A 12,245-nucleotide genomic window follows, 5' to 3' on the forward strand; every position below is an offset into this window, starting at 1 on the left:
ATAATGACCCTTTTTTAATATATGTGCTGCCGAAGCGAGCACCGTAATGACCCTTTTTACGCCTGCCCTAGATTGCCTTCACCTTCAGCTACAACCTCTGCTAGTATAGGTAAGCCTCGTAGGGTCATGTAAAACCTCATACCTGAAAGATTGGAGTCCCTGGACTATGTTCTTTCCAGGCCAAGAGAACTGTACATCAAAACTGTGTAAGAAATACCAAGAGACACAACCATGACTCACCTAAGTGTTAGACATACTCTTCTGATATGTAATAGCAGCCCTATTTACTTATGATAAGGATCAGCTACTCCTATGAGGATAGGTACTCCTTTTTTTGGTCTGTTGACCTCTTGGACTGAGATCAACCAGGACTTAAAGTCCAATGGCACTGTTCTTCAGTGGGTCCTCTGAAGAGGACCTTTGAGATCCAGGAGCTCTAGACCAGGACAGAAAGTCCATATTTCCTAAGGGGTAGCTAGAAGCAGGATCACCACTACTTCCACTACGAGTTCTTGAATTTATTTATTCTACCCATTAGGGATACAGCACCATGTAATAGTTGTTTATATATTTTTTTAAGATTTATTTATTTATACAAGAACTGGGGTACCGGCCAGAGGCATGGGAGGGTGAGAGAATTCACCAGAGACAGAGCGGGGTGCAGAACAGGCAGACAGACTGAAAACACTGCTGAGGGGAGCAGCGGGCGAGAGACAGGAGAGGTCTGCCACGCCATGTGGGTATCTTCCTGGCCAGCCGGGAATCGGACCTGCTGCAGAGGCTGCGGACAGCTTCACAGCGCTGCGCTCAGCCCGCTGTGCCACTGGGGAGGCCAGTCGTTAATTTTTTTATGCTTGGCTGTCCATTTATTTTAAGATTATATTCATATATTATAGTTCTGATATAGTAGGTACATTATTAAAGAATATTTGTAAACTTTATGATACAGGTAAACTAGAGTAGATCTTAAGTCTTGCTAATTAGGTGTAGGGTAAATAAAATAGCAGGTTTTTCTGCTCTCCCACTATTAGGATTGATGATGGAAACCTGTGGTCCTGAATGCATGCTTGATGGCAGGCATCTGGAGTAGGGTGTGGGCGTACGTGGGTGGGTACACCTGGGCCGAGAGACTGGACTTATAAGGGTGGTGTCACAGGGATGCCAGCGGAACAGCAGAACAAACAAGCGAGAGCAAAACAGAAGCAGAGACCATGAGAGAAGACCAGAGAGCCCAGAAAGAGTGAAGACTTGCTGGGGCCTGAGAGGCCTGCCAGCCTCTTGCCCCCACCTGCTGTCTTCCCTCTGCCCCCGCATCACTGCCTGCTGTGTACCTGGTGAATCCCAATAAAAGTCTGCTCCAGGACACTCCTCCTTACCCCATCTGCTCAGGTCATAGAAAACCTGCACTGTGCCCTTCTGCCCCTACATTAGGATACTTCATATTTTCATGTACTATCTTACAGGTAATAGATACTTAATGTGTGTTATTATGAACTGCACTGCATAAGAACACTTATTTCAAGTAACTTCAATTATTTTGAATTTCTCTTAATTGACTATTAACTTAAAATGTGTTCTGTGTAGTTTGTGTTCCAACTTCATTTTCAACTCTATCAACAGCCGGTTTTAGGTGGCATTTTATAAGAAGATAGGATAAATGAATTCAGTGGACATTGTGTTAATTTCTTCTTAATGCTGTAACAAACTGGGTTAAAACAAACCAAATTTACCATCTTATATTTCTGGTAGTCAGAAGTCCTAAAATCAAGGCGTTGACATGCTATATTCTTCTGGAGACTCTATGAAAAAATTACTTTCCTGTTTTTTCTAGTTTTAGAGGTCATCTGTATCTCTTGGCTCATGGGCCTTTCTAATACGCCAGCAGTATAACATCTTCAAATCTCTCCATTTCTGTTAACATATCATCTTTGACTTTACTTCTGTTACCATATTGCTTTCTTTGATTCTCTTCCTCAATCTTCTAAGAATGCTTGTGATTAAACTGGGCCCACCCAGATAATCCAGGCTCATCTCCTCATTTGAAGATCTTTAACTTAATCGCACCTGCAAGGCCTCCTTTGCCATGTAAGGCAATCTATTCATAGGTTCAGGAGATTACAATGTGGAAAGTTTTGGAGAAGGGTCATTATGCAGTGCACCACAGACATGTATTTATGCCATATATCATTTACTATAAAGTGGGGCCCTTGGCTTGAAGCAATGCTTCTTAGGATCTCATACCTATGACACAGAACTCTGCAAACCTTCAGATAAATTGTTTGCGCAATGTGAGAAGGGAAGACAAATCCATAACAGGATAGATATCAATCCCACACAAGTTGAATCACTGAAACTTTCATGGAGAATGTTATCAACTATGCAGCAAGTAGATGGTGGTCTCCTTGATTGTGCTATATTGGTGGCTTACTTTTGTTCTCTCCTGTGGCAGCTTGTACATTCTGCAGTCATAGTAGCTAGACTGACATTGTTAATAGTTCTCACTGTAAGGCCCATATATAACCTCCATTCTTGCCACCATGCAAGTCCCTATCTCCATACTATAGCTACTCTGTATAGGTGCCACTGAATTCTCCTCTGGGGGGACAGAAAAGAGCTGCTATCGACTGGTGGAATCATCCTGTCTACATGGTAATTTACCATGATCTCTTTCAAGGTAGAATATTCTCTGACGGGCATCACCTTGTGAGTCAAAGATAGTCACGCTTTGTGCCTACTCCCATAGTCCCTTTCACCTGCCTCTTCCATAGGCTTCCTTTCAACTCCCCCAACCTCCAATCTTTCTACTCCCAGGTAGAAATAGCAAAGTTACCTGCCACTTACCCATGGCTCTTAAATATTTTTACTTCAGGCCATTTCTATTTATGTGTAAAATAGATGACCATGTGACCATGTATAATGCCTGAAGTTGCACTGAATACAGTTTAACCACTAGAATGATTCTGCTTCATCACTGTCAGATCATAGTGTAACAGCAGTTCACTTCAGCCTTTGCTTGAACAAAGCTCAGTGTTTTTCCTCCTCTTCTAGTCAGTTATCAGGGATTGACCCACTCCTATGCAGGCTTATGTTTGAACTTAGAGCCAGGTAACAGTGTGTAAATGGCTATGACATAGGAGTCTGGACACACACTCATGCATCTTACTTGAGCTTTGGCCCTCCTCTGGCCCAGTCATGGGTAGTTCACTTCCACTTTACTGTAGGCTTATGCTGGGCCTCCTAGAACTTGTGAGCTGGTAGGTCTGATGAAATGCAGCTCCTAATGGACAGTTCTAGCAATTTGACATTTCACAGTAGGGTGTTTTGTCTCTGTCAGGGACCAAAGAGCCGACCAGGAACCATTTTTCAATAATATATACTAAAATTTTGTCCTTTGCTCCAGAACCCTTGGTCTTTCCTTTGTGATTTTTCCAGTGAATCTTGCCATTCGTGCCATAGTATCTCCCCCCACCATAACACATCTGGTATCATGGGCTCTCATGTTATACGGCCAAAGAACAGAACTGCTTTCCCCACATTTAAGAGATTATATAGAGCCCTTTCCTGCTTTGGGCATCTCTTAAAGCTGGTAGTGATCTGTGTCATTCAGGAAATGTGTCAGAGTGATACTTTCAAGTAAATATTATGCCTGCAGAACCCAGAGAAGCCTAGCAGGTGCTGTCCCTCCTTCTTTGCGGTAGAAGTGTGAGATGTGATAATTTATCTTTTGCTTCATAAGGGATGCTTGTATGCCTGGACCATTAGGCCCCTAATTCAGCATTTCATTGTCTTTGTCGAGTGCATCTATGACACTAAGCAAAAGTGATCTAGTTCCATTGTCTTTATAATAAACACTTTCTTTGAACCTCTCACAGCTTGAGTGTTTGCACCTGCTAGTGCATTCCCATCTGCAGGTATCCCATCTTAGTTCATCTCCAGTGAACGTGTCAGCAATTACACAGTTCCACGCATCACACATCGGGGAGATCAGTGCTCCATCTGGCATCAGCGATGGTCTATAAGTTTTCTATTGCTGTATAATGGTGTTACCACAGACTTAGTGGCTTCCAACCTCATGTTTATTATCTGTCAGTTTCTGCACATTTGAAGACAGGGCATGGTTTCCAGTATAACGCTCACCTTGCAAGGCTTCAATCAAGATGTCAGCTGGGCTACAGTGTCACAAGACTTATCTGGGAATGGAACTACTAAATTCATGTGGTTTTTGGCAGAATTCAATTCCTTACAGACTGCTGGATTAAGGGACTCAGTCTTTGTTGATGGTCAGTCAGCTCTTTGCTGTGTGATATTTCCATATAGTGGCTCATATCATGGCAGCTTTCTTCTTCAAAGTCAGCAAGAAAGACAGAGTCCCAGGAAGATAAAGAGTATGACATTATGTGACTCATTCATGTATGTGTAATCATGTAGGTCCTGTCACTTTTGCTGTATTCTAATGGCTAGAAGGAATTTTCAGGCTCTACCTATCCACAAGGAGAGAGATTTATATTAGGGTAGAGATAAAAGGAGATAGAGATATGGGGACACTTTAGAAATTGTCCAACACAGGTAGGATCCTCATTGCCACTTCTCCAATAGAAGACCCAGCTCCAGTCCCCATTTTAGGGTCTGCTTCTTCAGACCACTCCCTATACCATTTGAAACAAGATGGGTTCCCTGGGAAACAGACTCAGAGATGGCAACTGGAATGCAGGAAATATATCACCTATGCAATGAATATAAACTTTTTGATTTGAGTAAATCAAGAACATTTAGGAACAAATTTTTATGGTTTTGATCATTTTCGTAAATATTTCTTTTGTCAGTCAGACTACTTAAACATGTTAGATGCAAGTACACTCTGAAAAGATGTTGGAGTTGATTTATCTGGTAGAAATATTTTTAGCTACAAATAAAATATTTCCTTAGCAGTAGCTGAGACAATTTGGAGTTTGTTTTTTTTCTTGCACAAAATAAGTTGGAAACTTTGTTAATAGCTCTACAAGGTCAAGGCCAATGTCAGTGATGCTCAGTGTCTTTATCTCAGACCTCCTCTTATCACTACAAAGGTCAACCATCCTGTCAATCTCGGAGGAGGGAAGGGACAGAGAAACAGAAGCAGTACCACCTGGCTTCCTTTCACCTTGCTGAAATGAACTGTATCCTAAAGCCAAATCTAGCTGCAGGAGAGGCTCACAAAGAGATTATTTTACTTTTTCAAGTTTTTAGAGTAGAGGCAGGCAAGCGAGCAGAGAATTTGAGATTGGTGCAGATGCGTTAACCAAAACTGTTTTCAGCGTAGGCTTCTGTTTTGCTGATTGAGGTCAGATCCACAAACTTAAAAGAGCAGATACGAGAAGATAAAATGCCACCCTTTGGATGAGAAGTGAAATCAGGCCTATTATTAGATGGCAGGCTATCGGTATCATTCAGGGTCCAAACAGGAAATCACAAGTACATGGCAGGTCATTAACAGAGGGAAATAATTGTAATGGTAGTCAAGGATCTGTAAAGCCAAACTAGGCACAGAAATATCTTAAGGATAATTATCAGCAGGAAGACACTTAGGACTGAAGAGAGCAAAGCAGGGGCTTTTACCAGGATCTTGTAGCTGGGGCTGCCCAGTGAAAACTGGTTCCCCAGCAGAGGTTACCTGACAGGAACTGCATCATGGAAGAATCTGTCCAGCAGGAGCTGACCACAAGGGAGATGTTACCAAAGCATTAAGAGAGGCAGGGGGTAAAGGGAGGCAAGTTTCTCCCCCTCTTCCTACTTTCCAATCACCCATCTCACCACGCAGGCTGTCAAGGGAGCCTAAAAAATCAGTTTGCAGGACCATTCCTTTGTTGTACAGAGTAGAGTAGGGAAATAGGGTGGAATGGGCTCCAGAAAATAAGCAAATTACTGGCATGCATCCGCACATAAAGGTGGGTGTTAGGAGTATCTTTAACAGAAGTCACAGATTTTCTCTGCAGGCAGAATTGTCTTGGCTTCATCACATTCTTAGCCTACTTCCCAACATCTGACCCATATGGATGATTTTGTCTAAACTAGAAAATACTGTCACTCACCACAAATTAACCTAGGAAAAGGATGAGTGATTTTTCATGAATTATATGCTCTAAAAATGTTTTAAATAGCTTCTAGTCCAGTTTGAAGATAAACATGATCACAAAAGAGAGGCAAACTATTGTCAAGAGAGTAACTTATGAAAAAGTAGTACACTGACACCTTTTTTACTTTCAAAATATAAATGTAAAAATATTGATCATAACAGGAAGTTGAAAGAAGTGGGGCCAAGGCTTGATGTTAATTATAGATAAGTTAACAGAAAATGTAAGCCAGAGATGATTTATAATTTTTTGACCCTACAATTATAACACAGTCAACAGCCATTTGGGAAAAAAAAAAATGTAATCTAGTTTGACTGTTAGGTCAAAATGTCGTGGTTAAAATTCCAAAGAGTCACTCAATTTGTGAAAAGAAACAATATGTATTATGTATTAATATATCCAAGAGCATGGTTGGAAACATGTATGGTCTCTGGAAATAAGTATGGTCTCTGGATTCTGTTCTTGGCAAATCAAGCTATAGTTAAATCTATATTTCTGGATAATATGTTGAAAACAAACTTCTGAATCTAAATGGATTTTTATAACTCAAATTGTGTAATTATTTGTTTTTACTTCCTCTACACAAGATTGGGAAACACCTCAACTAAGGGACCACACATTAGATTAACACTAATAGTTATTGCCTGCCGGATAATGTACTAAGCAAGTACTTCATACATCTTATTCAGTTCAATCCTCAAAGAATCTAAAGTAGTTGCTATTATTACTCTCACTTTACTGACTTAAAAACTTGGCGTGAAAGAGGTTAAATGTCCTTAATATAAGATCATGCTTAGTTTAATCAGTGTAGAACATTTTTGAGACATCGCCTGACATCTGGGTTAGTCAAGAATTCTTTTAGGGGCCTCCTCTGGTGGCACAGCGGTTGAGCGCTGGGCTGCGAAGCTGCCCGCAGCCTCTGCAGCGCTGGTTCAATCCCCAGCTGCCCATGAAGGTCCCACATGGCGCACAGACCTCTCCTGCTGCACCCGCTTTTCCCCTCAGCAGTGTATTTCATTGGTCTGTCTGTTCTGCTCCCCACTCTGGCTCTGGTGAATTCCCTCACCCTCCCACGCTTCTGACTGTACCCAGTGCTTATATAAATAAATAAGTAAATCTTTAAAAAAAATAAATAAAGTTGAATTTTATAAAAAAAAAATTCTTTTAGGAAAAACATATTTCAAGGAAACTTTTGAAATATGATAAAATTGCTAGTCTATGTAAGAATTTTAATAGAAAATATGACTTAATTATTAAACTATTTATCCTTAGTAATAAAGACCAATCTAATAATTTATAAACTCTACTGATTTTTTTTAAAGATTTATTTATTTATACAAGAATGGAGTACAGGACTCTACTGATGTTTTTAAGGTTAAATTGTGATTATTAGATTATTCTCTTTCAAGGAGTTATACTTTATCTGACTTTGTCTATCAGTTCTGAAAGCTTCCTCTGGCCTAAAATGCATAACAATGACTTTTTTTTCAAGACGTGATTTGCATTCAAATGTCATTGCATTTATACACTTCAAAGAATATCCTCACTAATACATATTTTAGATTAATCTTTCAGGGATGAAATGTCTATACATAACTTAGACTAAAAGGGAAAAGCATTAACTCTGTGCCTTCAAAGTACTGAATCTTCCAAGGCTCTGAAAATACAGCTGTTAAAGCAAAGAGTCAAGATATTTATGGGATCCCATATGTAATTTTGGTTTAAAAGAATTTCAATTGCCATGTTGACTTTTTCTATTCACTTTGGAGTACTATGTTATATGAAATACCTTTCACTTTAAAGTTCAATATGGTCATATTTGAAAAGAATGCAGAACCCTATGATTTTAAAAGAAAGTTACAAAAAAGAAAAGCATTTCTGCATTCTTCAGTCTTAACATTTTTTTTCCCCTAAAATTGTTCTCAGCTACCTGGCTTGTTTTAAAACGCTCTTAGCTACCAATTTTGCTTTCAAATGCTCCAACACATTATTATACAAATTCAAGAAACAAGACTCTTGTCTGCACCACAGCGTTTTCAGCAGTCTTGATATTCCCTATTAATCTACATGCTCCCTATGTTTGTGATCTTGTAGCACCAGCACAATACCAACCTTTTAAATGAAACTAACAATATCAATCTATCTTCTTACATAAACTTTAAGGTTGCTGCCTTGCTATTTACAACAGCAGTGAGAGCTTCCTTAAAAAAAAAAAAAAAAAAAAAAAAAAAGCCCATAAAGCTCCTGAATAGATAAAATGTAAATCTGGTAAGAATTCAGAAAATTGTAGTTCCATGCTTGCCATTTCAAGTAGAAAAGAGCTACAGTATCAGTTGTCATAGGATGAAAGATGAAACTATAGTCTTACAGGATCGTGGCTAGGTGATGCTTTGGAGAAATGAGCCTAGCAACCACAAAGACTAAAATCTATTTCGCGGGTGTTTCACTAATAAAATGGGCAAAGTCAGAATTTGCAGTGATTCCGTGTTATTCTTTGAGTGCTAATGTGTCCTGCATTCCTGTCTAGTCAATCCTGACACCCAACCACAGTGTAACCTCCACTCTCTCCCACCCCTCCAGCCTGCTCTCCTACCACATATGCACACACACGCCCAGCCGGCAGGAGATACAGCTAAGATGGCAGCGCGGAAAGGATAGGAGCCCCGCTCAGTGTGGATGGAAAATCAACAGCAAACCCCTCTATATTCTTTCATTCTGCACATTTCCTTAAATCACTGGAGTTCTTCCATCTCACTGCAAACGCATCCTAAGTAGCCCTGCGCACTGGGTTGGTAGCAGGAGACAATTGCTTTGCACTAGGCAAGAAACCCCCATCTCCCATTTGCAGCTAGGGTTCAGGTAAGCGTCGCGACTTGCCTTGGGGACCACCCTCCCTTTTATGTCCTTCTGACAGTGGAATTAAGGGTGACTCCAAACGTCCTTTCCTTCCTGGCACGCGCCCCCCAACCCACTCCCCACGAGAGCTTCCCGGGTATCCAGCTGCAGCAGCTGTGGCAGGGGCAGTGACCAAGAAGCACTCAGTGCGGAGGCAGGAAGAGGAGGAGAAAAAACGCTGCATAGGCTATCAATTTAGAGTAGAGCGGCTGCTGCCGCTGCCGTGGAAGGAAACGCTGCCAACCGCAACAGAACGCCACCCTCAGATACCTAAATGAGCATGTGTGTGATTCTGCGCACGCCTAGTTGGGCTGCTCATGACAACGGGTTTCTTCGGAAATTATCCAGTTCCCGGGTTTTGTGTGTGCCCTGTAGGCACTGGAAAGGGCCTGAAGGGTGTAGTGAAGACAGAGGTGGAAATTAAGAAGGGGCGGGAGGAGTTGATATGATCTTTAAATGGACAATGACTGCATATGCCATCCCCTGAAGAGGAACTTGGGATATTTTTCTGTGTAGGCAGCGAGCATTCATTCATTCAGCCAATATCCATTTCCCTCCTGCTTAGTACTTTCCTCCTGGATAGGACTGAGCCTATCCAGTTGCTGGGAATGTAATGTGAGAACAGACACCATTCCTGTCCTGCTGGAAAAGTCACAGAATTTGTTGTGTGTGTTACCGTTGTGTTGTGAAAAGCCATGTGCCAAGGTGGACATGATAGGTGCTTTAAAAGTCACAATCTTAAGCAGTATTATTTCCAAGTCTGGTCAGAGGATGAAACTTGGACAAAGATAAACCCTTATAGTAGAGTCAAGATTCAAATCCACATCTGTCTGAGCCCTTTGGCTACTTCACTGGCTCTTGCAACAGTAGTGAGCCCTTGTAGCTTTCACAAGTTCCATCAGCCTTTAGCTCATATTACTGTGTCAGGCTCTCACTCCAGGGTTGAGGGAGGGGCTGCCTTTTCAACACTGAAGTTCATAAGTGAATGAGGATAAGGATTTAGCCCAACAAATACTTCTTGAATACCTACTATGTGCAAGGTTCCAGACTAGGGGCCGAAGAAGACACAAGCACAAAATCTCTGAAGGAGTTTATCCCACAGCAGAAACAAGTCCAAAATCTGTGTAACAAGGCTACTCAGTTATAAAATACTGATTCCCTGTGTCTGTCCTTTACCCTATTCTTAACTATCCTTTTAAGTCAAAAGGGCATCCATAGATCATTTAAAGTCCCAGATAAAGCATACTTTTTCTGTGCTTCCTCCCCTCCGAAGCTAGACTTAATTTAATTTTCTCACTAGTTTATAAGCCTCAAAACATTAAATAGGACTTTTTTTTTTAAAGAGATGTAGATTCAGAGAAGTGGCACAGACGTAAGGGTTCTCAATATATATCTAAAGGATAAGTATTGGAGATGACAGGACTTACAAATGATTTTGTCAGGCTTATGAATTAGGCAAACTTAAACTTGACAGTCAAAACCATAAAACTTAATAGCAACCTAAATGGGTTTGTGCATATCTTTCTAGAGCATTTACTCAGAGGCGGTATGTGGAATAGCTTGGAAGAGGGGAGTCAGGAAATGCACATTTTTATAAAAAAAAATGATAAGATCTTTGGTAGAGCTGACAATTTCAGGGCTTATACAGCCTTAGTCACAATTATAGATCCAGATCATATTCAAGACTGTTCTTTAATCAAGCAAGTCTGGGCAGGAAAAGATAAGCCATGCAGTGACCATGTCAAGAGTAAGAGTGCACTCAGGGTGAGTGAAGAGTCAACAAAAGAATATTTAAGGAAAACATCATTGTGTTTAGCGCTGAGGTCAATGTTGAGAACAAGAATTTACCAATGACTCTGGCTTGTGAATACTTGCCAATGTGTGAATTTTACTTTCACCGAGAAAAAAAAAGGCACTAAATTACTCCTGCCTTTTGCAAGTAAAAGCTATTTTAAACACACTTTATGTCCCAATGTCAAAAAAAAAACAAAAAAAACAAACCCAAAGGGACTTCGGCTGGCCTTCTCTGACTTGAATTCTGAATGAAGCAGCAGCATCCCAGCAAACCTGCAGGTAGGGGCAGCACCCATTTTGGGAAAAGGTATGAGGCGGGCACATTCCCTCTCACTTCCACGCTCCCGCTCTCCCATCTGCAGGGAACCCCACCGCATTACCTGCTCGCCCGCACTTGACAGCCTCCCTCGCTCCTCCTCGAGCTGCCAGGAAAACCCGGAGAAGTGGACTCACTCCAGATCCCGCGGGCCCCGGCAGCCTCACACCCCGAGCCCGAGGCGGAGGGAGTGGTGGCAGGAGGGGGTGGGGCGGGAGCGGGCCGCGGCTACTGAGCATGTGCGGGGGGTGGCGCATGCCCAGTGCGGCCGGCCGCTTCCCATTGCGGGTAGCCCCGGCGGTGGCAGCGGTGGCGGCGGCGGCGCGGCGGCACCGCCTCCTCTCACACTCCCGGCGTGGCGGGGTTAGATGAGCGGCCCCAGTAGCGGCGAGGGCGGCGCGGGGGGGCGGAGGAGAAGAAGGCGGCGGCGCAGGCGGGCGCTGTCTTTGTAGTCTCCCTCCGCGGGCCCCGAGGCCGCTCCGGGCCGGCGTCGTTGGGCAGGGCCGGGGGCGCGCGCGCGTGTCTGCCCTCGCGGCTCGCGGGGACGAGGCGGCGGCGGCGGCGGCGCGGAGGATGATGATGTGCGCGGCGACCGCGTCGCCCGCCGCCGCCGGCTCGCGGCCCGGCGGGGACGGCTTCTTCCCGGCCGCCACGGTCTCCGCCGCCCCGGCGCCGGGGGCGCTGTTCATGCCGGCTCCCGAGGGCTCCGCGGCGGCCGCGGGGCTGGGGCTGGGGCTGCCGGCCGCGGACTCGCGGGGCCACTACCAGCTGCTGCTGTCGGGCCGGGCCCTGGCCGAGCGCTACCGGAGGATCTACACGGCGGCGCTCAGTGACAGGGACCAGGGGGGCGGCGGCGCCGGACACCCGACCTCCAGGTGCGTCTCGGGGTGCCCTTCCCTGCCGCGGGGCGCCCGCCGCGCGCGTGTGTGCGTGTGCGCGCGTGTCTCTGTGTGTGTGTGTGTGTGTGTGTGTACGTAGTTGTGGAGCCGCCTTTCGGCCAGCGCTCGCCGCCGGGGAGTGGAGACACTGCGATTGCGGGGTGCGGTGGTCGCAGGTTCTGCTCTGTGTGTGTGTGTGTCTGTGTGTGTGTCCGTCTGTGAGAGGGGCGCGTGATCCTAGAAAAGGTGATG

At 43.9% G+C, this 12,245-nt stretch overlaps 3 protein-coding genes across 13 annotated transcripts in view; 2 read left to right on the top strand and 1 right to left on the bottom strand.

The window, feature by feature from the left end:
* SCEL (sciellin) overlaps nucleotides 1-11,325 on the bottom strand; it is a 252,536-nt gene extending 241,211 nt beyond the window's left edge. The window contains exon 1 of the mRNA XM_054701462.1: nucleotides 11,180-11,325. The gene's annotated coding sequence lies outside the window, so the exon portion shown is untranslated. The remainder of the gene's footprint in view (nucleotides 1-11,179) is intronic.
* Nucleotides 11,326-11,480: 155 nt separating this feature from the next.
* Nucleotides 11,481-12,245, top strand: part of MYCBP2 (MYC binding protein 2) — a 205,525-nt gene continuing 204,760 nt past the window's right edge. For 10 of the 11 annotated variants that reach the window (XM_054701446.1, XM_054701447.1, XM_054701450.1 and 7 more), the window contains exon 1: nucleotides 11,689-11,990. In XM_054701446.1, coding sequence (XP_054557421.1) covers nucleotides 11,689-11,990 — 302 coding nt within the window. Of the gene's footprint in view, nucleotides 11,991-12,245 lie in introns of all 11 variants that reach the window. The other variant, XM_037528896.2, reaches the window with a different exon arrangement.
* On the top strand, nucleotides 11,484-11,567 carry LOC129146878 (uncharacterized). The gene has a single exon (XM_054701454.1). It carries the CDS (start codon nucleotides 11,484-11,486, stop codon nucleotides 11,565-11,567), a length of 84 nt encoding a protein of 27 aa, XP_054557429.1.

The sequence above is a fragment of the Talpa occidentalis genome, unplaced genomic scaffold (assembly GCF_014898055.3).
Source record: "Talpa occidentalis isolate TD23 unplaced genomic scaffold, MPIMG_talOcc4v2.1 talOcc4.5, whole genome shotgun sequence".
Classification (NCBI taxonomy): domain Eukaryota; kingdom Metazoa; phylum Chordata; class Mammalia; order Eulipotyphla; family Talpidae; genus Talpa; species Talpa occidentalis.

Coding starts and splice junctions, on each gene's coding strand:
- LOC129146878 (XM_054701454.1), top strand. CDS start 11,484: ATGAGCGGCCCCAGTAGCGGCGAGGGCGGCGCGGGGGGGCGGAGGAGA.